This window comes from Arachis hypogaea, chromosome 7 (genome assembly GCF_003086295.3).
Source record: "Arachis hypogaea cultivar Tifrunner chromosome 7, arahy.Tifrunner.gnm2.J5K5, whole genome shotgun sequence".
Taxonomy (NCBI): Eukaryota; Viridiplantae; Streptophyta; class Magnoliopsida; order Fabales; family Fabaceae; genus Arachis; species Arachis hypogaea.
In genome coordinates this window covers 59,518,345-59,545,234 of record NC_092042.1, presented here as the reverse complement: position 1 = coordinate 59,545,234, position 26,890 = coordinate 59,518,345, and the positions used below count along the sequence as shown (strand labels likewise).

At 36.1% G+C, this 26,890-nt stretch overlaps 1 protein-coding gene across 1 annotated transcript; it reads right to left on the bottom strand.

Annotated features, from left to right (window-relative positions):
• Positions 1-23,775: 23,775 nt before the first annotated feature.
• Positions 23,776-26,494, bottom strand: LOC112703190 (7-deoxyloganetin glucosyltransferase). Its single transcript, XM_025754528.3, has 2 exons — positions 25,704-26,494; positions 23,776-24,957 (listed from the first exon to the last, which is right to left on the bottom strand). Exons 1-2 carry the CDS (start codon positions 26,230-26,232, stop codon positions 24,014-24,016), a joined length of 1,473 nt encoding a protein of 490 aa, XP_025610313.1. The 5' UTR covers positions 26,233-26,494; the 3' UTR covers positions 23,776-24,013.
• Between the last annotated feature and the right edge of the window lie 396 nt (positions 26,495-26,890).

The following is a 26,890-nucleotide window of genomic DNA, read 5'->3' as shown; positions in this document are numbered from 1 at the left end:
GATGGTCTATTAGTTTTTGAACTTCTGTGATTCTGTTGTTCCAACAATAGGAAATTTGAGATACATACATGCCAATCAAAAGAATCATCCACTTAAAGATAAAAGTAACCATCTGCATATTAAGTGAATTGAACATCTAGGATATTTAAATCGTAACTAGTTAAACCCAATCCAATCAGACAATTATCAAGGTAAGAATTAGGATAACCATCCGCATACCTAGTGAATTGAACATCCAGCATTTGTTAACTGTACATGCCTAAACCGAGTCAAATAGATTAACCATCCAATTAGGAATCAAAATAACCATCTGCATACCTATTGAATTCAACATCCGGCATATCTTACTTGTAACTCTTAACAAACCATCCTCATAAGGATTACAATAACCATTCGCCAACCTAGTGAACTAAACATCTGGCATATTATTCATTGATGACTACATGTAACACACACACCAAGCTTCTCGTTAGTCAGATATCCTTGACACTAGTAGCATATGTTTCATGGTTGATAAATTTACATTCTGTGATAAACTTACATGCTAAAAATGACATAATTAAGTAGGATTCAATGGCAACGCAATATGACTGTAATATAATACCCCATGCAGTCAAAGTTTATTGACAAAGTCTTCTAGCTTAATCACTTATGTATACATGCAATAACTCAAACAAAACATGAATTCAGTCAACGTTAACCTAAATCCAATTGAACCACATAATAATAGAAACACGCAAAGCATGTGCATGTAACAAGAAGACAACAAAACAGAATACCAATTTATACACGACTAACTGTAAAAAACTCGAAATACAAAATGGCGATTCGCATAGATAGTGAATTGGACATCCAACAAGCTTGACATGAAACACCTAATAAAATGGACCTAAAAAATAATATAGCAGAATCCGTATCAAAAATAGACTACGTATTGCCAAACGGGTTTAACAGATACATGAACCCGCTACCTTGTGGTTTAATCTGCCCATTAGAAGCATCCAACTCTATATTTTCAGAGGATTCTACATGATTATCCTCAAAGAAATAAATACAGACAAAAATAAGTCGTTATGTCCATAAGCATATTTATACTAAAAATGCAACTTTAAATTAATGCAGATATCTACCGGGGCTAAATTCTTCCTCTTCCTCCACATAGATTTCTTGATCAATTTCTCCAAGGCAGCCCCAAGCCTTTTACTTTTTGGCTAACCCTTTGTGGTAACCTTTGATGGGCCTTGAATGTCCTCTACGCTCACCATGCATGAACTCTTTGTGACCATGCTAGCGTGGGTATTAGTGACACTTATGTTCTGCACCTTGGCACAATAATCAATGAGCATGGCCCTTGCATCATTGATGAGCGAATAATTTATACACTTTTTTGCATTATTTTTAGGTAGTTTTTAGTATGATCTAGCTACTTTTTAGTATATTTTTATTAGTTTTTAAGCAAAATTCACATTTCTGGACTTTACTATGAGTTTATGTGTTTTTCTGTAATTTCAAGTATTTTCTGGCTGAAACTGAGGGACCTGAGCAAAAATCTAATTCAGAGACTGAAAAAGGACTGGTGATGCAGTTGGATTTTGACCTCCCTGCACTCGAAATGGATTTTTGAGATACAGAAACCCAAATGGCGCGCTCTTAATTGCGTTGGAAAGTAGACATTCTGGGCTTTCCAGCAATATATAATAGTCCATATTTTGCTCGACTTTTGACGACAAAAACTGGCTTTCAAACGCCAACTTCCTGCCCTATTCTGGCATTAAACGCCAGAAACAGGATAGAAGCTGCAATTAAACGCCCAAACTGGCATAAAAACTGGCGTTTAACTCCAAGAAAAGTCTCTACACATGAAAGCTTCAATGCTCAGCCCAAGCACACACCAAGTGGGCTCGGAAGTGGATTTCTTCATCATTTACTTATTTCTGTAACCCTAGTAACTAGTTTAGTATAAATAGAACTTTTTACTATTGTACCCAGATATCTTACATCTTTGGACATTTAGTCCTTAGACCTAGGTCTTGGTTATTCTGGTTCCCTCTCTGGGGCCGAAACCAATGAACACCATTATCACTTATGTATTTTCAATGGTGGAGTTTCTACACACCCCAGAGATTAAGGTGTGGAGCTCTGCTGTTCCTCGAGTATTAATGCAAAGTATTATTGTTCTTCTATTCAATTCAAGCTTATTCTTATTCTAAGATATTTATTCGCACACAAGAACATGATGAATGTGATGATCAAGTGGCACTCATCACTATTCTCACCTATGAACGTGTGTTTGACAACCACTTTCATTCTACCTGAAAATAAGCTTGGATGTATATCTCTTGGATTCCTGGTTCACGATGCATGGTTGCCTCTCCTGACAACAGAGCCTTCCATTCCGTGAGATCAGAGTCTTCGTGGTATAAGCTAGAATCAATTGGCAGCATTCTTGAGATCTGGAAAGTCTAAACCTTGTCTGTAGTATTCTGAGTAGGATCTGGGATGGGATGACTGTGACGAGCTTCAAACTCATGACTGTTGGGTGTAGTGACAGACGCAAAAGGATTACTGGATCCTATTCTAACACAAGTGAGAACCGATAGATGATTAGCCCTACGTAACCCGTAGTTGGACCATTTTCACTAAGAGAACGGGAGGTAGCCACTGACAACAGTGATCCCCAACATACAGCTTGCCACAGAAAGGAGTATGAATGATTGAATGAAGACAGTAGGAAAGCAGAGATTCAAAAGGAATAACACATCTCCATACGCTTATCTGAAATTCCCACCAATGAATTACATAAGTATCTCTATCTTTATTTTGTTTATTTATCTTTTAATTATCAAAACTCCATAACCATTTAAATCCGCCTGACTGAGATTTACAAGATGACCATAGCTTGCTTCAAGCCGACAATCTCCGTGGGATCGACCCTTAGTCACGTAAGGTTTATTACTTGGACGACCCAGTGCACTTGCTGGTTAGTTGTGCAAAGTTGTGAAAAAGAGTTGAGAATACAATTGTGCGTACCAAGTTGTTGGCGCCATTGAAGATCACAATTTCATGCACCAAGTTTTTGGCGCCGTTGCCGGGGATTGTTCGAGTTTGGACAACTGACGGTTCATCTTGTTGCTCAGATTAGGTAATTTTCTTCTTGTTTCAACCTTTATTTTATTTTCAAAAAGTTTTCAAAAATCTTTCAAAATTTTTTCTTCTTCTTTTTTGTTTTTCCAAAATAATTTTCAAAAAATCCAAAAAATTTTTTTAATAAAATCATAAAAACAAAAAATTTGTGTTTCTTGTTTGAGTTAGTGTCAATTTTTAAGTTTGGTGTCAATTGCATCTTTTTCATTTTCAAAAAAAAAATCGAAAATTCATGCATTTCATTCTTCATGATCTTCAAGTTGTTCTTGATGAGTCTCCTTGTTTGATCTTCATATTTTCTTGTTTTGTGTCTTTTCTTGTTTTTCATATGCATCTTTGAATTCTTAGAGTCTAAACATTAAAAATTTCTAAGTTTGGTATCTTGCATGTTTTTCTTTTCTTGAAAATTTTTCAAAAATAAATCTTGATGTTCATCTTGATCTTCAAAGTGTTCTTGTTGTTCATCTTGACATTCATAGTGTTCTTGCATGCATCATTTGTTTTAATCCAAAATTTTTATGTTTTGAGTCATTTTTGTGTTTTTCTCCCTCCTCATAAAAAAAATCAAAAAAATATCTTTTCCTTATTTCACTCATAAATTTTGAAATCTTTGGATTGACTTAGCCAAAAAATTTTAAAATAAGTTGTTTCTTGTTAGTCAAGTCAAGATTTCAATTTCAAAAATCAAACCTTTTTCATCTTTTCTTTCATGTTTTTCGAAAATTTTAAAAAACTTGTTTTTCAAAATCTTTTTCTAAATTTCATTTCAAATTTTCAAAAACTTTACTAAAAATTAATGTGATTGATTCAAAAATTTCAAGTTTGTTACTTTCTTGTTAAGAAAGATTCAACCTTTAAATTCTAGAATCATATCTTTTAGTTTCTTGTTAGTCAAGTCATTAACTGTAATTTTCAAAATCAAATCTTTCTAAATTTCTTTTTCAAATATTTTTCAAAATAAATTTCAATAATATCTTTTTCAAATCATATCTTTTTCTAATCAAATCTTTTTCAAATCATATCTTTTTCAAACTGTAATTTCAAGATCTTTTCTAACTTCTTATCTTTTCAAAATTGATTTTCAAATCTTTTTCAATTAACTAATTGACTCTTTGTTTGTTTTACTATTTCTTATCTTTTTCAAAACCACCTAACTACTTTTCTCTCTCTAATTTTTGAAAATCATCTTCACCCTTTTTCAAATTCTTTTAATTAACTAATTGTTTCAAATTTTAATTTTATTTTTATTTTTTCTCTTAATTTTCGAACTCTAACAAAATTTTAAAATAAAAACAAAAATATTTTCCTTTTCTTTTTAATTCTTTTTGAAAACTCTCTCTCTCATCTCTTTCTATTTATTTATTTAATCACTAACACTATTCTCTTCTTCTTATAATTTGAACCATCTCTCCCTCTCTGTGTTTGACTTCTTCTTCATTCTTCATTTTTATTCTTCTTCTCTTCTACTCAAATAAAAAAATCTCTATACTGTGACATAGAGGATTCCTCTTTCTTTTCTTTTCTGTTCTCTTCTTTTTCATATGAGCAGGAGCAAGGACAAGGACATTCTTGTTGAAGCTAACCCTGAACTTGAAAGGACTCTGAAGAACAAGCTAAGAGAAGCTAAAGCACAACAATCCAGAGAAAACTTTACAGAGAATCTCGAAAAAGAAGTAATGGTCGAACCCAACAACAATGCAAGGAAGATGCTTGGTGACTTTACTGCACCAAATTCTAACTTCCATGGAAGAAGCATCTCAATCCCTGCCATTGGAGCAAACAACTTTGAGCTAAAGCCTCAATTAGTTTCTCTGATGCAACAGAATTGCAAGTTTCATGGACTTCCATCAGAAGATTCTTTTCAGTTCTTAACTAAATTCTTACAGATCTGTGATACTGTTAAGACCAATGGAGTTGATCCCGAGGTCTACAAGCTTATGCTTTTTCCTTTTACTGTAAGAGATAGAGCTAGAACATGGTTGGACTCTCAACCTAGAGATAGCCTGAACTCTTGGGATAAGCTGGTCACGGCTTTCTTAGCCAAATTCTTTCCTCCTCAAAAGCTGAGCAAGCTTAGAGTGGATGTTCAAACCTTCAGGCAGAAAGAAGGTGAATTCCTCTACGAAACTTGGGAAAGATACAAGCAACTGACCAAAAAGTGTCATTCTGACATGCTTTCAGAATGGACCATCCTGGATATATTCTATAATGGTCTATATGAATTGTCTAAGATGTCATTGGACCATTCTGCAAGTGGATCTATTCACCTGAAGAAAATGCCTGCAGAAGCTCAGGAACTCATTGAAATGGTTGTAAATAACCAGTTCTTGTACACCTCTGAAAGGAATCCTGTGAGTAATGGGACGCCTTAGAGGAAGAAAGTTCTTGAAATTGATACTCTGAATGGCATATTGGCTCAGAACAAAATGTTGACTCAGTAAGTCAATATGATTTCTCAGAGTCTGAATGGATTGCAAAATGCATCCAACAGTACTAAAGAAGCATCTTCTGAAGAAGAAGCTTATAATCCTGAGAACCCTGCAATGGCAGAGGTGAATTACATGGGTGAAGCCTATGGAAACACCTATAATCCCTCATGGAGAAATCATCCAAATTTCTCATGGAAGGATCAACAAAAGCTTCAACAAGGCTTTAATATTGGTGGAAGAAATAGGTTTAGCAATAGCAAGCCTTTTCCATCATCCTCTCAGCAACAGATAGAGAATTCTGAGCAGAGCCCCTCTAGCTTAGCAAACATAGTCTCTAATCTATCTAAGGCCACTCTAAGTTTCATGAATGAAACAAGGTCCTCCATTAGAAATTTGGAGGCACAAGTGGGCCAGCTGAGTAAAAGAGTCACTGAAACTCCTCCTAGTACTCTTCCAAGCAATACAAAAGATAATCCAAAAAGAGAGTGCAAGGCCATAACCTTACTTGGTGTGGCCGAACCTAGAGAGGAGGAGGAGGATGTGAATCCTAGTGAGGAAGACCTCATGGGACGTCCTATGGACAAAAACGAGTTTCCAATTGAGGAACCTAAGGAATCTGAGGCTCATCTAGAGACCATAGAGATTCCATTAAACCTACTACTGCCATTCATGAGCTCTGATGACTATTCCTCCTCTGAAGAGGATGAAGATATTACTGAAGAGTAAGTTGCTAAGTACCTTGGAGCAATCATGAAGCTGAATGCCAAGTTATTTGGTAATGAGACTTGGGTGGATGAACCCCCCTTGCTCACCAATGAACTGAATAACTTGATTAGGCATACATTACCTCAAAAGAAAGAGGATCCTGAAATGTTTTTGATACTTTGCACCATAGGCACCATGACCTTTGAGAAGGCTTTGTATGACCTAGGGTCAGGTATTAACCTCATGCCACTCTCTGTAATGGAGAAACTAGGAATCTTTGAGGTACAAGCTGAAAGAATATCACTAGAGATGGCAGACAAATCAATTAAACAGGCTTATGGACTAGTAGAGGACGTGCTGGTGAAGGTTGAAGGCCTTTACATCCCTGCTGATTTCATAATCCTAGACACTGGGAAAGATGAGGATGAATCCATTATCCTTGGCAGACCTTTCCTAGCCACAGCAAAAGCTGTGATTGATGTTGACAGAGGAGAGTTGGTCCTTCAATTGAATAAGGACTACCTTGTATTCAAGACTCAAGGTTCTCCTTCTGTACCCATGGAGAAGAAGCATGAAAAGCTTCTCCCAATACAGAGTCAAACAAAACCCCCACATTCAAACTCTAAGTTTGGTGTTGGGAGGCCACAACCAAACTCTAAGTTTGGTGTTGAGAGGCCCCAACCATGCTCTAAATATCTGTGAGGCTCCATGAGAGCCCACTGTCAAGCTATTGACATTAAAGAAACACTTATTGGGAGGCAACCCAATTTTTATTTATCTATACTATTTTATGTTTTCGTTAGGTTGATGATAATGTGGAGTCATAAAAATAACTGCAAAAATCAAAACAAATTCAAAAACAGCATTAAAAACAGCACACCCTAGAGGAAGAACACGCTAGCGTTTAAACGCCAGTAAGAGTAGCAGAATTGGCGTTAAACGCCCAGTCTAGCACTATTCTAGGCGTTTAACGCCAAAAATGGGTACCAGACTGGCATTTGACGCCAGAACAGAGCACCAAGCTAGCATTAAACGCTAGAAACAAGTAACAGCATGGTGTTAAACGCCAGGAAAGGTATAAAAGCTGGCGTTTAACGCCAGAAATAGGCAGCAGTCTAGCGTTAAATGCCAGAATTACACTCTAAGGGCATTTTTTGCACGCTTAAATGGAGCAGGAATGAGAAGTCCTTGACCCCTCAGGATCTGTGGAGCTCACAGGATCCCTACCTACCCCACCTCTCTCTCTCTCCCTCACATATCTTTATAACACTCTACCCAAAACACCATTCACCTATCAAATCATATTCTCTTCCCCCATATTCTCTTCACCAATCACCTCCATCCTTCTTCCCCAAAAAAAAAACCCCACCTTTTCTTGGAGTTAAGCGCCAGTTTGCAGCTTGTTTTGGGCGTTTAACTCTAGCTTGTAACCTATTTCTGGCATTTAAAGCCAGAATAGGGCAGGAAATTGGCGTTTGAATGCCAGTTTGTGTCGTCAAAACTTAAGCAAAGTATGAACTATTATATATTGTTGGAAAGCCCTGAATGTATACTTTGCAACGCAATTGAGAGCACGCCATTTGGGTTTCTGTAGCTCTAAAAAATCCATTTCGAGTGTAGAGAGGTCAGAATCCAACAACATCAGCAGTCTTTTTTCAGCCTCTGAATCAGATTTTTGCTAATGTCCCTTAATTTCAGCCAGAAAATACCTGAAATCACAAAAATACACAAAAACTCATAGTAAAGTCCAGAAATATGATTTTTGCATAAAAACTAATAAAAATATACTAAAAATTAGCTAGATCCTACTAAAAACTATTTAAAAATAATGCCAAAAAGCATATAAATTATCCGCTCATCACCCAACAACTAAACTTTCTCACACAACAAGTGCTAAGCTTGCAAAGTTCAGTCAACAACACTTCTTCTCAACCCCCACAACCCAACACTGCACCCAACCTGGCTTCCATGCTTGCAAAAGTATTACAGGAGACCTGAGCTTCCCGCAAGAATATGGAAGTGCAGTTGAGCTTGGCCAAATAGTAGATATCTGAATAGATAAGAGGGGAATGCCAAGCTATTCAATTGAGGAGTGATAGGTCCCTGAATACCCAACCTTGGAACAATATTGTGCAGGACGAAGAGGAAACACCAGAGAGTGAAAACACAACAACCCAGGGCACCAGGAAGGGCGCTGAATGCCCAGGAGGGGGCAGAATGGGCATTCAATGCCCAGAGAGTGGAGGAGCCATAAACGCCAATTCAAAGGACGTTCTCCGCAAACACCCTAATAATCCCTTTCCAGTCACCCTAAATACTCATCCTGCACTGTCAAAAGTCCCAGAATAAAAGGGAAAGCTACCATATCCTCAGAAACTCTAGAAGGCAAAAAAGGATAAGTAATTTGCCAAGTTCTTATAAGTTTTCAAGAAGTTTCAGATCAAAATCCTCTTTGCAGAGGCTCTGGAATAAATGCCTTTCTATGCTAAGTTTATGAAGGACATATTGAGTAACAAAAGGGACTGGAGAGAGGCAGAAACATTGATACTCACTAAGCAATGCAGTGCAGTCATTCAGAGGAATCTACCAGAGAAACTGCAAGACCCTGGGAACTTTATAATCCCTTGCATTATTGGAAATATCTGTATAAGGAAGGCCCTATGCGATCTTAGAGCAAGCAAAAACCTAATTCCATTATCATTAATGAAGAAACTTTAGATTCAAGAAATCAAGCCCATCCGTATTTGCCTTCAACTGGCTAACTGTTCAGTCAAGTTTCCATTGGGAGTGGTGGAAGACATGCTTGTGAGAGTGGGACCCTTTACCTTTCCTATGGACTTTGTGATACTGGATATGGAGGAGGAAAAGAATGAATCCATCATTTTAGGAAGACCTTTCCTGGGCATAGGATGAATTCTCATAAACGTCCAGAAGGCGGAAGTGACACTAAGAGTCAATGATGAGGAGGTTGTACTGAATGCAGTCGAAGCTATGCAATACCCAGATTCCCCAGAGGAATGCATAAGGATAAACACCATAGATTCCCTAGTCGAAGAAGTGTTTGAAGCTGAAAAACTTGAGGAGGAACTAGACACTATTCTTGAAGACACTCTGCCTGATCTAGATGAGCCAGCACCTCCAAGGGAGATGCTAAGCAGGCCCAGTGTTGAGGAAGGACCCCCTAAATTCGAACTAAATCCCTTACCTCCATCCTGAAAGTATGTGTTCTTAGGCAAAGAAAACACTTATCCTGTGATTATAAGCTCTTCTCTGAGGCAGCAGGAGGAAGAAGCACTGTTTCAAGTACTCAAGAACCATAAAACTGCTCTCGGGTGGTCCATAAATGACTTAAAAGAGATCAGTCTGACCAAATGCATGCACAAGATTCTTCTCGAAGATGATGCTAAACCAGTCATGCAACCACAGAGGCGGTTGAATTCAACTATAAAAGAGGTGGTCCAAAAGGAGGTTACAAAATATTGGAGTTTACCATTTGAATTAATGTGTGACGTAAGTGATTATGCCATAGGAGCGGTTTTGGGACAGAGACAAGACAAGCTTATGCATGTCATTTATTATGCCATTCGTGTTCTGAATGATGCTCAAAAGAACTACACCACAACAGAGAAGGAGTTACTGGTAGTTATCTATGCAATTGATAATTTTAAGTCCTATTTAATTGGTTTCAAGGTTATTGTTTATACTGACCATGCTGCTCTTAAGTACCTTTTTACCAAGCAGGATTCGAAACCAAGATTAATCAGATGGGTGCTGCTCCTTCAGTAATTCGACATTGAAATCAGGGATAGAAAGGGATCCAAAAATCAGGTAGCAAATCACCTATCTAGGATTGAACCTGAGGAATGAATGTCACCCACTACGACTGCTGTAAAGGAGAAATTCCTGGATGAACACCTATTTATGATCCACAAGGCGCCATGGTTTGCAGACATTGCAAACTATAAGTCCATGAGGTTCATCCCCAAGGAGTACACAAAACAATAAGTCAGAAAACTTTTGCATGATGCCAAATACTACTTGTGGGATGAACCCTATCTTTTTAAGAGGTGCTTAGATGGGATGATAAGGCGGTGTGTCTCAGAGGAGGAAGCCCAGCAGATTCTTTGGCATTGTCATGGTTTCGAGTATGGAGGAAATTTTGGAGGAGAGAGAACAGCCACCAAGGTCCTTCAGAGCGGGTTCTATTGGCCAACCCTCTTCAAGGACTCCCGAGAATTCGTAAGAAACTGTGATAAGTGTTAAAGAGCTGGAAACCTTCCTCACAATCATGAAATGCCACAGCAAGAGATCCTGGAGATTGAGTTATTTGACGTATGGAGGATAGACTTTATGGGACCTTTTCCACCCTCATACTCAAACAAGTACATTCTGGTGGTTGTAGACTACGTGTCCAAATGGGTTAAGGTGATAGCGTCACCCACTAATGACACCTGAGTTATGCTGAAATTCCTACAGAAAATTATTTTCAGCAGGTTTGGTGTCCCAAAGACACTGATTAGTGATGGAGGCAGCTATTTTTGCAATAACTAGCTGGACTCAATTCTGCATAAGTATGGAGTCCGTCATAAGGTGGCAATCCCCTACCATCCATAGACAAGTGGACAAGCTGAGGTCTCAAATAAGGAACTCAAAAGGATCTTGGAGAAGACAGTGAGCATCTCCTGGAAGGACTGGACAAGGAAGCTTGATGATGCTCTCTGGGCATACAGGACAGCTTTCAAGACCCCTATTGGAATGTCTCCTTATCAACTAGTCTATGGTAAAGCATGTCATCTGCCAGTCGAGTTGGAGCACAGAGCATACTGCGCAACGAGATTCCTAAACTTCAATGCCAAGGTTGCAGGAGAGAAAAGATTGCTTCAACTAAATGAACTGAATGAGTTCCGGTATAATGCCTATGAAAACACCAAAGTTTACAAGGAAAGGGCAAAGAAATGGCATGATAAGAAGATGGCTTCCAGTGTCTTCGAACCTAGCCAGAAGGTTTTACTTTTCAATTCTAGACTCAAGTTCTTCCCTGGGAAGCTCAAGTCATGATGGACAAGACCATTTGTGGTCACTGGGGTGTCACCCTATGGTCATGTGGAACTTCAAAACAGATATTCAGATCAAATATTCACAGTCAATGGCCAAAGAGTAAAACACTACCTAGGGGAGAAGATGGTTTGTGAGCACGCCGCTCTCTTGCTGACATGACAACTGTGGATGTCAAGCTAATGACAGTAAAAAAGTACTTGTTGGGAGGCAACCCAACCATATGTACCCTATAGTTTAATTTCACACTCTTTTGTTTTATTTTCATTTATTCGAGTTTGATTTCATATGCAGTTATTTTCTATTTATTCTCATAGTTTATATTACTTTTCTAACGTTTGTGATTATGTCTAGCACTCAGAATAGGAACAGAAAAGCATAGCAAGAGAAATAGAATACCTTAGAGGAGACCCCGTGTTGGCGTTGAACGCCAGATACGGCGTTCAACGCCCACAGGGGAATACAATATTGGACGTTTAATGTCCAATTAGGAGGGAACTAGGACCAACTTTTGGTCCCCCTAGGGCGTTCAACGCCCATTCTTGGCGTTAAATTCTACACTCAACCCAAAAAAAACCCACTCTCCACGTTCAATGCCACACTAGCGTTCAAATCTCCCCCTTTTCACTCATATCTTATCATATCATATTTTTTTATCTCCACCACTATTTCTCCTTCATAAAACTTTCCCCCAATTTTCCATTATATCTTTATCGTATTTCTACATATCCTAATCATATCTTTCAACCTCACCTCTCCATAAATCCAAATTTCATTCCAATCCCTCCATCACCTCTACCACAACCAAATTCACCACCCCGCCCCCGCCCCCCTCCCCCCCACCTATAAATCCACAATTTTCCTTCACTCCTCCCTCACATCCTCCCTCATCTCTCCTCTTCTTCTCACCTTGCTTCCTATCTCATTTCTTTCTTCACTCTTTGCTTAGGGACGAGCAAAATTTTTAAGTTTGGTATTGGGAACTCTCTGCTTTTTCACTTTTCATGGCACCAAGGGCTAGGAAATCATCCTCAAGAAAGAGAAAAGAAAGAGCTCCCTCAACAGTAGCTTACGAGCCCCACCGGTTCTACTCCAAGCTTTATGAGGAACATTACTACACTATCGTTACCAAGAAGAAGATGATCCCGAAAGTAAAATTTGAATTGAAGGCTGATGAATACCTAAAAAATTCAAGAGCAAATTCGAATTAGGGGATGCGAAATTCTGGCCAACCCCGTGACTAAAGTTGGAGTTCTGAAAGTCTGAGGATTTTATACAAATCTATAGATGATGGACAAAAAAAAGAAAGAGCACCCCAAGTTCAAATTATGGCACACCATGGTCCGGGAGAAGTGATAAACCCCAATTTTGTGGTTTATCTTGTGTTGAATTTAGAAAATTTTATCAACTTATCTCACATTTATTCAATGAAATAGCATGTTTTGTGAAATTCTCCTAATTTGTGCTTAAAAGTTAAAAACATACTTTTTGGACCTTTAATTTCCTAAATATTCACTTTGATTTCATTTGATACCTCGATATATTTGTTGAGTAATTTCAGGGTCATAAGGCAAGGATTGGGTGGAAGAAGTTAAAAGAAAAGCATGCAAAGTGGAGAATTTATGAAGAAATAAGGATTTGCAGAATTCATGGCAACGTATGTACGTGGCCCACGCGTGCACGTAGAAAGGAAATCTGTCAGGCGATGCATACGCGTGACAAGTGGCACGTGACCTCATAAAAGGAAAAATGTTGGGGATGATTTCTGAGCCATCCAGGCCCAAGTCCAACTCATTTCTGATGCTATTAGAGGCCAAAATGAAGAAGGAGAAAGGGGGAGCAATTAGTGTAGCATAGAACCATATTTTAGGGTAGTTTTCTAGAGAGAGAAGCTTCATCTTCTATCTAGAAATTAGGGTTTTTAGTTTAGTTTTCTCTAAAAAAATTTTATATTGGATGTTGTACATTTATCTTAATGCATTGTGTTCCTTGATCATATGCATCAATATGTTGTGCTTGTGCCTTAATGACATGTTGACCCTCAATCGTCTAATTATGTGCTCTACACATACTTGAAACTAGTCGTTTTGGTATAATGCTTCAATTGTGAATTGGATTGTAAGCTCACCTTGGGACATCTTGTTGAAACTCTCAAGCTATATGGACCAATGTTGCTATGTGATTGAGTTTCACCCTTAGTTCTCTTTTACTACATTGCATAGCAACCATGTGTCTCACTTTATGTCAATTAGGTGACGCAAAAAAACTTCAATTTGTGTCATTGTTTGATATGTGAGTTCTATACTTTATTTGGTTCGTTAAATTCTCATGCACATCAACCAATGTCCATTCAATATCTATTTCACAATTGCTTGAGTACTTTCATGCTTCTTTATTGCTTGTTCTTTGCTTTAACTTACAAGTTTTCTTTAGAGTATCTCAAGCACAGTAAATTGAGTGAAGTACATACGTCTTGTGTGTAGTTGTGACAAAGCTTTCTATGCTAGTGTGTGTGTTCTAATCCACATGCAACTTAGAACTCACACATTATTTTACTTAATGCCATGCACTAGTTCACTCACTTCATTTTAGTGATCATCACCTCATTCCAACAATCTATGCTTCCCTGCTTTTACATTTAATCGTCTTACTATCCTATTTTCTATCTTTCAGGATGATTTTCCATAAGCAAAAAGGGAAGTGGAAGAAAGAACATGCAGTAGTCGGTTGACCTACCAGCTGAAGGTGGGGTGATGACGACTCCTTCTACCCTGCTTGATCTTATGTGCACCGAGGACGGTGCAAACTTTTAAGTGTGGGGAGGTCGTTCAACCAATCTACCATTTTTGGGTGACAAATTTCTGAGTTTCACATTTTATTTTCTTTTATTACTAGGTCTTTTAGGATTTTTAGTTGCATTTTCTTATTTTGCATATATACATAATAAGCTTAGACAAAATAATGAAATCTTCTAAGAATTTATCTATAGGGCATCCCCATTGATTTGAGTAACAATTTTTCATTGAACTTGCTTGAATTATATATTGTGGAACATGGTTTTTGAGCTAAGAACACATAAGCATGTGATATTTGATCCTAATTATGTGGTTACATCACATAACCACTATTTTCATTCTTGTGTGTATTATTCTCTTTCTATGATTGTAATCTTTGATTTGTTTGATTCTTTATGTCTGTTATTATATGTATATATGCATTTACATGATTGAGGCCTTCATTTCATTAGCTCACTTACCCAAAATGGCCTTACCTTTTATCTACCATTGTTAACCATCTTTGAGCCTAATTTAATCTCTTTTGTTCTTAATTTTAGCACATCACTACCACTAAGTGAAAAACAATAAATGTTCCTTATTTGGATCTTTGATTAACTTAGGCTAGTAAGAGTGTTTATCATTCAATTGTGAGAAATTTGGGAACATTGGGTAAGATAAAAGTGTATTTTATAGTTTTGCTAAAAATCTTGGGAATTGGGTACATACTCATGCATTAAATGTTTAAACTATATGCATTGATGTTCTTGTATAAATTTTAATTTGAAAAAAAATGAATGAAAAAATAATAATATAATAATAAAAAAAGAGAAGAAAAAATGTAGAAAAAGAAAAAGAGAAAAAGAAAGCAATAAAAAGGGGACAAAATGCCCCAAAGTAAGGTAATAATAACAATGCATATGTGTTATGGTTGAAAAGAGTGCATGAGTGTGTGAAAAAGTGAATTATGGGTAGCTAAGTATTGTGTTGGAATTACATAGGTTGATATATGTTAGGTGAGAGTTTAAGTTAATCAAAGGTTCAAATTTCAAGCTCACTTAGCCATATATATATCCTTACCTTGACCCTAACCCCATTACAACCTTTGGATAAGTCCTCATGATATTTGTATGCATGCATTGAATAATTGTTGATTGTTAGATAAAAAACAAATCTTAGAAAGCATTATTAGAAGAGAATTGAGTGGATCAACCCTATACACTTGAGCGACTAGAGCGGATACACATTTGGTGAGGGTTCGATTGCTCAATTACATGTTTTCACCTTTGATTATCGCTTTTCTTTCAAGTTGTTAAATTATCTTCGACAAATCATTCAATTGTGGATTTGATTTGATTGTAATTGCTTTAGCCCTTATGTTTATATATGCTTTCTTGGGGATTGATGTATTTTGACCAAGTAATTACATGCATGTAGATAGGTTGCATATAGATAAGTTTACTTGCATTGAATAAATGTTGATACCTCTTTGTTGTATCTTTCTTGGTTTAGCATGAGGACAGGCTTGGTTTAAGTGTGGGGAGGTTTGATAAACCCCAATTTTGTTGTTTATCTTGTGTTGAATTTAGGGTATTTTATTAACTTATCTCACATTTATTCAATGAAATAGCATGTTTTGTGAAATTCTCCTAATTCGTGCTTAAGAGTTAAAAACATGCTTTTTGGGCCTTTAATTTGTTAAATTTAATTCACTTTGATTTCATTCGATGCCTTGATATGTTTGATGAGTGATTTCAAGTTCATAAGGCAAGGATTGAGTGGAAGAAGTGAAAAGAAAAGCATGCAACGTGGAGAATTCATGAAGAAATGAGGATTTGCAAAATTCATGGTAACATGTGACATGGCCCACGCATGCGCATGGGAAGAAAATCTGTCAGGCGATGTGTACGCGTAACCCATGCATACGCGTGACAAGCAGCATGTAATCTCATTAAAGGCAAAACGCTGGGGGTGATTTCTGAGCCATTCAGGCCCAAGTCCAACTCATTTCTGATGCTATTAGAGGCAAACATGAAGAAGGAGAAAGGGGGGAGCAATTAGTGTAGCTTAGAACCATGCTTTAGGGTAGTTTTCTAGAGAGAGAAGCTTCCTCTTTTCTCTAGAAATTAGGGTTTTTAATTTATTTTTCTCTTAGATTTAAGTTTAATTACTTGTTTTGATTTAGTTTCCATTACTTTTCCATGTTGATTTGCTTCAATCTTCTTAGTTTCTCTTATTAATTTCTCTTTTGAGCCACTTTTATGTTTATAAACTCTTGTTGATTTCCATTTTCTTTAATGCAATTGATGTCTTTTGATATATCTTATTGTTTAATTGAGTTGTTATTGTTATTTTCTTGCATTTGGTAGTTTTAGATTTTATATTTCTTGCAATTTAATATGCTTTCCCTTTTATGCCTTCCAAGTGTTTGACAAAATGTTTGGTTGGGCTTTAGAATAGATTTTGAGCATTCTTAGCTTGGAAAGAGAAATTAGGTGCTCTTGAGTCATTAATACCCAACTTATGTTGGTGATCTAAAGTTATTAGTTAATATTGTTTTCATTGACACTAATCTTTTGCTAATTCAATTAGTAAGTTGATTAGGACTTATGGACTAAGATTAACTAGTATTATTTGATTTTCTCCCGATGTTGGAGATAACGAAATAGGATTATCTCTTGCTTATTATTGTGTTATGATTAATGACTAGGATAGGAAACCTAGATTCTCAATCCTCTCCATGAATGCCTCTTTTTAGTATTTGTTATCTTTAATTGTTTGATTTACTTTTATTGTCATTTAAATTCTTGCCTTTTTAATTTCTTGTTTTATCAACCCAACCCCCGTGAATATCATAACCAATAATTGAGCACTCGATTGTAATTCCTAGGGAGAACGACCCGGGAGTAATACTGTCGGTTATTTTTATTGGGTTGAACTTGTGACAACCAAAACTAAACTTTGATTGAGGATTGTTTGTTGGTTGGGAACTATACTTCGAAGAGATTATTTGTGTGAACTTTCTAACCAACGGTAATCCTCACATCAGGAAGATCCTGCAGTTCGGAATGGAAAAAGTAAGGAAATCTTCAAGTTGCCTCCATTAAAGGATGGCCCTCACTTTTTCAATAGGAGAGTGCAAGCTGATCCGAGGTTAGATCAAGTCCTCAAGGACATATATCTTTTTGGAGCACAGTGGAAGAAAGACACTAAGGGTCAGCCATTCCAACGGAGAAGGAATGATCTCAAGCCAGTTGCTAGAGGATGGCTGGAGTTCATTCAACGCTCCATTCTCCCCACTAGCAACTGCTCTGGAGTCACTGTCAGGTAAGCTGTGATAATCCACTGCATTAGACTTGGCAATAAAGTAGAAGTTCATCAGTTGATCCCTCTAGAGATGTATAAGATCGCATCAAAGACCTCAACCCTCTCTAGGTTGGCTTTCCTCCATCTCATCTCTTGCTTGTGTAAAAAGGCCCAAGTCCAGATTGACAGAGATATATTTATTACAATGAAAAACCCAATCACCAAGAAGAGCATGGAACACACTAGGAAACTCACTCAAGCACCAATTTAGAAGCCAATTCCCCTTCCTAAGAGGAAGCAGCCTGAGTGGCCTCAAGAACAAAGCATCCCCCCAGGTGAATACTGGACTCAATTGGCAGTATCTATTGGACAGTTGATATCCACTATGAACCAATTGAAAGAAGAACACAGAGGCCAGTCTCTCATTCATCATAAGCTGATTGAGGAGCAAAAGAAGCAAGAATGCCAATCGGAAGAGTTGAAGCGCTAGAAAGGATCCCCCAGAGAGAGCAGCAACCACCATGACTGAGGTAGTTGAGTTTTATCTCCCTTATCCTATTTCTATTTTCAGTATTTTATTCTATTTTCTGTTTTTCCATTCTAAGTTACATGATCACTCTTAGGATTTTCCTGTTTTCTAGTAGTAGTTTATTTTTCGTTTCACTTAAAGATGTCTTATGTATTCCACATCAAGCTTAAAAAGAAAAATCTATTGAAGAAGAAGTGGAAAAATTCATAAGATCTTGAGTTATATTATAAGTATTCTGATTACTTTGATGTGGTGACCTTATCTTTATCTTCTGAATATATGATTTAACTGTGCATACTTAATATCGAAGTTGAGTATATTGGTTCTGGAGGAACAGGAATTTAGAGAAATATTACTGATTCTCTGAAATACTAAAAAGATTGATTCTTGAAGCAAAAAGAAACAGCAGAAAAAAAAAAGAAAATTTGAAATAAAAAGAAAAATCAAAAGAAAACGGTCCAAGGCTTTGAGAATCAATGGTTAGGAGGGTCAAAATTGATATAAAAGCTTAAAAGAGTGGTTTTCCCTAACTATATGCTTGTGGTGTAAAAGTGTCAAGTAAATCTTGAGACTGAACACTTAAAGTCATGACCCAATGCTATTAAAGAGTACGCCTAAGGCTCTGAGCACCACTGTCTGGGAATAAAAATAAAGTAAAAGTCGAATCCAAAGGGTTCTTCCAGTTAAGTGCTTGTGATGTTTATGTATCAAGTTAAGATTGAAAATAAAACACTTAGAATCACGGTTAGGCTCAAAGGTGCAAAGTACCAAAAGAAATAAAGTTGTGTTCAAGAATCAACAATAACCTAAAGAAGAGAGTCAATAATATAATCTGAGTTCTAGTTCTAAGGATACCAATATTTCTGAGCTTCAAAGGAAAGTCAGGTGCCTAAGCTATTTAGAAATAAAGTATTGATAGCTCCATTCAGTAGTTAGATTTGGGCATGAATGATGACTCTAATCTTGTATGTTTTTCTCTTCCTTGGCCCTATATTGTTTTGGTTGCTTGAGGATAAGCAACAGTTTAAGTTTGGTGTTGTGATGCGTGAGCAATTCATACCCTTTTCTAGTTATTTTTACATTATTTTTAGTTAGATTTTAATTACTTTTACTTGATTTTAGTGCAAAGTTTAATTTTGGATGCTACTTTGAGTTATTTTGTGTTTTTATGGTTTTAAGTGCAATTCGGAGCAGTTTGGAGAAGCCTAGACCAAGAAACAAAAATGTTGTTAGCCCCCCTGGGCACTGAACGCCCAAGTTGGCATTCAACGCTAGCAAGGGGGCAAAAAGTCAGAGGTGCTCTTCCCTTATGGGAGTTCAATGCCCAATCCTGGCATTGAACGCCAGCTTGCTGTCCAAGCCATCCACCAATTAGGCCTCCAAGTGGATTTAGCACTTCTTACGCTTATCTTATTTTATCTTTGTAATTTTTATTTTTAAATAATATCTTTTAGGTTTAGCATTTATTTTTAGGTTAGTATTTAAGGGAGAAGATCAATTAGGTTTAGAATCAATCTTCTTTCTTCCACATCTTTTCAGAAACCTATTTACTTTGTAAAGTTATGAGCAACTAAACCTCCTAGTTAAGGTTAGGAACTCTGTTTATTTCTATGGATCAATATTATTACATTTTTTTTATTTTAATATGTGTTTGATTCAATTCTAAGGTGTGTCTCGTTCTTAATTTAATGAAACTAGGTGGAACGAAAGTATGACCATTTTTCTACATGAGTTCTTGTGATACTCTGACCAAGGTCGCCTGAACTACAACTTGAGAACACACCTCCTAGACGGCTAATCCACAACTCGTTGCGGACATGGGAACATCTGTTCAGCCGGGATCTGGGGTGATTAGGGCCTTTGTGGTATAAACTAGTTTTCTGAACTTCACCCTCCAATTCATATTGGATGACCACTAACCATGGCATTTGATGAGGATCAGAGGAGATTAAATTGCTAAAAAATTTGGGTTTAATCACTTACAGTTTGCCATAGAATGAAGCATTCATTGTTAAAATAGTTAGTAAGAAGTTTTAATCCGAAAAGATAAACATCTTCGAGACCTTAATTGTTTTCTTATATTGATTTTGCATCAACCTTTTATTGTATTTCCTATTTACTTGTCTTATGCGTTTTCCCAACAACCATCTTTTACTGTTCTCCTGACTAAGCCCAGCAAGATAACTATTACTTGCTCAATCCAACAATCCTCATGGGATCGACCCTCACTCACCTGAGGTATTACTTGGATGACCCAGTGCACTTGCCGGTAAAGTTGTGCAAGTTCTAATTTCGCACACCAGTGGTTCACACCGACAAAAGAGGCAAACAGTAATCCATGCCTATACAAACAACAACCACATATAAGAATATACGACTATTACTAAACACAACAAAAATGTTAAACAACTCCAACGTAAATAAATATTACCGGTTTGTGCTGTATGTGGTATCAAACGACACCAAGTCTTCAAAATATTCATAAGATGCCCTATACCTTGAATCTACCTAAACTGCACTTCTAAACTTATAATCCTCGTCAACATTCACTGCGTGGAAGAAGTTTGGATTGATCTCCTTCATTCGCATGAAGTAATTCAACATCTCTTTAACATCCGCATTGATATTAGTGGATCAGAATTTCGATGTAATGTAACTTCTTACATCCTTTTCTGAGAAGCTAAGGTTCAATGACCCACCAACCTCATTAGTCAGTGCTAGGAATGTCTTGTTGGGTCATATGTTAGCCTCATCGTTATCCTCATTCACGCACTTGGCATGCATGGTCAGCTCTTTATACTCATGGTAGTGCACCACCTTTTTGGTTGAATATGGATGCAAAGGCCTCAAATCAACCTTCAAAAACACCCAATCTTGCTTCTCCCTATCAAACTTTGCAATATTCTTGCTCTGTATCCCACGAATGAAATCATGTTCCTCCATGTTGGTGCTTTGACACGAGACCCACGAAAACCCTCCTGATTACAATGAATAGCTTGGTTAATCGATTCCTTTGTCGTCCTGTCAAATGTAGTGGTCCGTATCTAACTTACGAAACTGACTTTCTTTGCGTAGGTCACATAAAATTCCTGCGCCAGTTGCAAATACTCAAACCACATTCCAACTCTTGGTATTTCATCTTCGCGAAGGCAACTGTGATTTGGTAACTGCGTATCAATTCAAAACAAACATCACTCGATGACAAAGACGATTAATCGTTGATTCCAACATCTGGTTCATGAAAAAACAACAGTAAACTACAATTCGAACTTCATGACCAAGATCTGTCTCATCACTACCGAACTCAATAACCTCCAAAACTTTCACAGCCTGCAATTGAACAAAAAATCACAAAGCCAAAAAAGAAACCAAATAAGATACCATACCATGAACAAAATATCAGGAAAAAAAACTCCACTCAACAACCAAAAAATAAAACCAAACAAACACAAAACAAGAGACCTCTAGTTGTATTAAAGACTCCAGCAATAAATAATCATCTAAAAAATTTGCTTATTAAAACTCCTACACATTCCTATAAAATCAAAATATCTTGCTAATTTTACATGTATACCAAATCTTAGTTAAAAAAATATAATTATTTTTTTTACTTTTCATCGTAATTGTTATGACTCTCAATCTACATAATCCAACACATTTACAAAAAAGTAATAAGTCTAAACAAATGAATTTTGCATCAAGACTGAAATGAGATAAATAATTCTAATTATAAAATTAAAAATCTCGTTAGTTTTAATCAAAGTAAAACATAGATGAGATGATTGGTTTCAATAAACACGTTTACATTCTTCATACATATGTGTATATCATCAATTTATTGCTATAAAAAATTTGGATGAATTGAAAATTATTATTATCGTGCGCTTAATTATACGGATACAATATAATAGAATAATTTACTTGCACCAAGAACAACCGTCTTATTTGTATGAAAATAAGCATTTGTTATAAATGCATGAACCTTCGTTGCTTACCTTATTAGATTGTTCACCCTTCACATCGCATAAGTTGAGAAGGTTGTTAGTTGAATGAGTGAAATTGTCATTAGTGAATGAGGATGGGACATTACAGAGTCCATCAACCAACGAGGACTCCATCAACGGGCATGTGAAGGGGATGCATAGATCCGACTGTAGCTACGTATGCCCTTGGATGCCGGTGGAACTGCCGCACACGGTGTGCCTGTGACGATGAAAGTGGGGGGCTGTGGTGGGGTCTGCATGGCCGGCGAGGGGTAGTGGGAAGGAGGATAAACGGGTGCTGCTGCGGAGCGAGCTGCCATTGGTATAGAGCGTCAACAGGGCGAGGAGAGGCTTTGTCGCTCGTCGGTGGGAGGCTGGGGCAGCATCAGAGCGGCCGCGGGGAGTGCAGCAGCGCGAGATGAGTCTGCAGCGGCGTGCACGTTGTCGTGGACTGGAGATCGCAATCAGAAATTGGGAGGTTATCGTGACATTGGGAGTAATTAAACCTATTGTAATGTGTTTAATTGCTAATCCTAATTTTTCAAATTTAAAAATCTAAAATTACCTAATTAATTATCAGAATCCCGCTAGGGAGACAATGGCTTATTTATACAATGTATACAATGGACTATATAAGTTATAAAATGAACATCCTCATACTATTTAGAATAACCATCCGAGTACTAGAGATAATAAACATCTTTCCAAAAACTTAAACTAATTTGTGGGTTTACCAATAATCAAACTCTTGACCTTTCGGATCTAGACTTCTAATACCATGTCATGATACCACTCATCCCAAAAGCTTCAACTGATGAGAAAAGGTAACACTAATAATTATATCTCTAATATTCCCTAAACCTCCATTGTACACATTGTACAAATCTTCCATTAACTCTTCATGCTTTTCTATTAATTAATCATCTTATTTTTAATTTTGATTTTACTTTTTTTTTTACTCCATTGTTCATATTATTCGTAGTTATCATTATTTTCTTATATCTTTCCATAAATAAATAAATGCTTTCCTTATTTCACTATATTTTGCACTTTTGGATATTTTAACATTATTTAATTAACAATGAAAAATCAATTATTCTGTAAATAATAAGGATAAACTACCCAAAACGTATCCGAATAATTCTATTACTGACAAAAATACATTCAAATTTTGTTATAAAAATAATATAATTAATTAATTTAAAAATACGACAAAAATATCTAAAACAAATATTATTTTTTTATAAATGACAAACAACTTTTGTATTTGACAAACTATTGCATTTGATTCAAAACTTTATAGGAATATTTAGAGAACTATTTAAAAAATATACACAAAAAACCGAATAAAATTTTGATATCTATATTTTCTTTTATATTTTTTAAAAGTATTATTGGTTGTTGACAAAAAAAAATACACAAAAAAATATACTTAGCAAAAAATTATCAAATTCTAACGATAAAAATGTCTTATATTTTCAATCATGCTTGCAAAATTCGCATCAAAATTCAATCTCTGGAACATTTTTTGAGAATATATATTTAATGTTTGATATTTTTATCGTATTTTAAATTATTTGAGAATATTTTTATCGATAATAAAATTTGAATATATTTTTGTCAACTACAATATTTAGATATATTTTTAGTGATTTACATAAATAATAAATACAAAAAGAACCCAATAAATATTATATTGAAATACAAAACTGATAATACATTGAGCTAAGAAAGAAATTAAAGCTTTAGAAAAACAGATATTATGAACTAGTAGTTCATATAGAGCCTCTCTTCAGTCTTGACCCTTGCAAGGCATATGATATCTCACTATGAATTAGTATTGGAGGATGTTCCACTAAAGAACAAAGTTTATTTAATCAATTAGTGAAAACAGCAAGACATATAATATCTCACCCAACAAATTAAACATATTGACATTCATCATAATATAAAAATAAAAGAAAAGAGGAAAAACAAACAAACAAACAAAAGAAATTATGTTGGGATACTACATGCATGCACTAGACTTATAGTCTGACAGAAAATTCAATGGCATCAAGTACAAATTTGAAATCTGACATTTTCACACTACTTTTTAGCAACTTTGCTGCTCAAAAGAATTTGGTTAACCATGCTGTCCAAATTCTTCAAAGATGATCCATTTGGGCTAGAAGCAGCATCAACTGCCAAATTCTTCCACTCCAATGCCTTGTTTTTCATCTCTTGACCCTTTTTTCCATCCATCAACTCCCTCACAAGATTCTCAATTCTGTCCCTTCTAACATCCTCAATCTCCATCCCAATCCCCCACTCCTTACAACAGAATCTACAATTTGTTTGTTGCTCAGCAAAGAATGGCCAACATATCATTGGAACACCACCACAAATACTCTCCAACGTCGAGTTCCAACCGCTGTGCGTCAAGAACCCTTTAATCGAAGGGTGCGCCAAAACTTGCTCTTGTGGACACCAACTTGACAATAATCCTCTGTTCTTGGTCTCTTCAATGAACTCAGAAGGCAACACGGCATTGTCGCCGGCGACTAGATCCGGCCTAATAACCCATAAAAATGTTTTCTTGCTGTTGGCAAGTCCCCAAGCAAATTCAATTAATTGGTCACTTGTCATAACCGTTATGCTGCCAAAGTTCACATAAACAACTGAATTTGGTTCTTGGTTGTCAAGCCATTCAAGACACTCTGGCTCCTCTTTCCATAGATTGGAACCAATTTTCTTCAAATCTTTGTCGGTAACATTGTTGAGTAGAAGATTCAAGGGACCAATGGAATAGACCGGTGGCAGAATTGTGGATAGTGCTTCCATAACATCGTGTTCCAAAGCATCAAATGTGTTCACTACGATTGCCGACCCTCTTGAAGCTCTTTTCGTCTCACCCAATAAGAAATCAAGCATTAGGTCATTGGGATCTGTGGTCCTCACGAAGCTTGGAACATCCCTCAATCGAATATCTTTGATTCCAGGGATCCAATCGATTGTGTTCTCCAAATAACCATCTGTGATATAACTTGAATCTGCATGTTAAGAAACAATAATTTAATACCTTGCTCTAATTATTACTTCTTTTCGGTAAGTTTGATAACTTCCTTCCATATTCAACAAAGCTTATGTAAACCCATCACCACTTTGTTTGTAGCGAGTTTTAGAGTTTTACTTGTAAGACAATTTTTACGGGACAAATAATAATATGTAGGCATAATAATCTTTTTGTGTTTTCAGTTTGCAAATCTGACATGGAAACAAAAAGGTTATATTGAAATATATAAAACCTGGGGAACTCAGATTCTACTTAGTGATCTTTTCATTAACTTGAACATATACCTATATTCTTAATATATATAAATTCTTCTTTACGGTTTTTTATGGAATTTTGAATTTAGAATTTTAATACATGTCCTGAAACCACTCATTCCAAAAACATAACTTGATAAGACATTGTAACATTAATAATTATATCTCTAATACTTTCTAAATCTTCATTATACACATTGTACGCTTAGGTCATTGGCTCCCTATACTTTCTCTTTAAATTTTATTTAAGACTTTATCGTTTACTATAAAATTATACAAACTTCTAACCTCCAATAGTTATTTAAGCAGACAATTGAACTAATTCCATGGATCTAAGTTGCTTAAATGATAATTTATTTGATATAAAACGGCTGAATCCAAAAGCAGTTTTATATTGGAGGCCTAAACATGAAAAAATAAATAAATAAAATAAAAGAAGAAACCAATAGGTGAAATTAGTAGTAGTTACCTTTGAGTGGAGTTATTCCCTTGGCAACAAGATGGCGATACTGCATATAGCACATGAAGCCACAAGCACTTGTGGTCCAAAACAGAACCTCGGGGATTCCAAACTCTTCAGCAGCATCAACGGTGAAACTCATGCAACCATCAGAGACTATGCAAGTAACAGGAGGGGCTTTTTGCGCATCTGCACCTTCACTATTTCTATTGAGCTTTGAAATGAGATTCTTGAAGTGAGGCAAGCATGTCTTCCTAGTGGACTCGCAGAGGGAAGGAATATCCTGCGTCGCATCCACATCGGGCTCAGGTAGACCGTCAGGGATGGTTTCGAAACGGAACGAAGGTAAGCCGTTAAGGGAATTAGGGCCCCTTGATTTGAGAAGGCGTTTGTGGTTGTATTCGGTGTTAACAAAAGTTATGTGGAAGCCTTTGAAGTGAAGAAGCTTTGCTAGTTTTAACATTGGGTTTATGTGGCCTTGTGCTGGGTATGGTATGCACAAAGCATGAGGCTTTTCTGTTATGCTCAAAGAACCCATTTCTATTTCTTTTTTTTCTTTTTGGTTCTTGAGATTGAGGAGTTGTATTTGTATGTTGCTACTTACTACTATCTTCCTTCAAGAAATCAAGGAATATTTAAGATTGTTGGTGCATGGAACACCTAACTTGGACCGCAATTTATAGGAGAGAAAGCTTGATGGCGGTGTTCAGTTTTTGGATTAATATATTATATCTATGATAGGGATATTTGACTTTTGACCTCTAATAACACACAAAATTTTATCATCCTTAACCTTACACATGCTGACATGCATCATGCATGTCTAATATATACTGGAAAAATATTTATACTTATTATTTTTTTAATTTATAAACTTAAAAATAATAAATAAAAAGTTAATTATAAAATATTTTGAAAAAATAATACGAGAATGTCACAAGAATGCATTGGAAAAACATTTTCTGGATTGGGATTTAGGATACTAGACGACTCTTTCACATTGGATTACAAAGAATTATTGTACAATACATTTGTGGCATATCCAAAGAATATTTATAATTGTAGTTTCATTAATATTACTGGACATAAAATATTAGAGACTCATCCGAATTTATTATTTTTAGTTATTAATTTAATTTTTAATTAATAATTTAACAACATAATTTTAGTCTATATTTTTAAATATTGATGGTTAA

Bases quoted from the DNA above. Each gene is read 5' to 3' on its own strand.
- LOC112703190 (XM_025754528.3), bottom strand. From the start codon at position 26,232: ATGGGTTCTTTGAGCATAACAGAAAAGCCTCATGCTTTGTGCATACCA. The intron at 24,958-25,703 runs GTAACTACTACT...CTTAACATGCAG, and splicing joins GGGAATAACTCCACTCAAAG to ATTCAAGTTATATCACAGAT.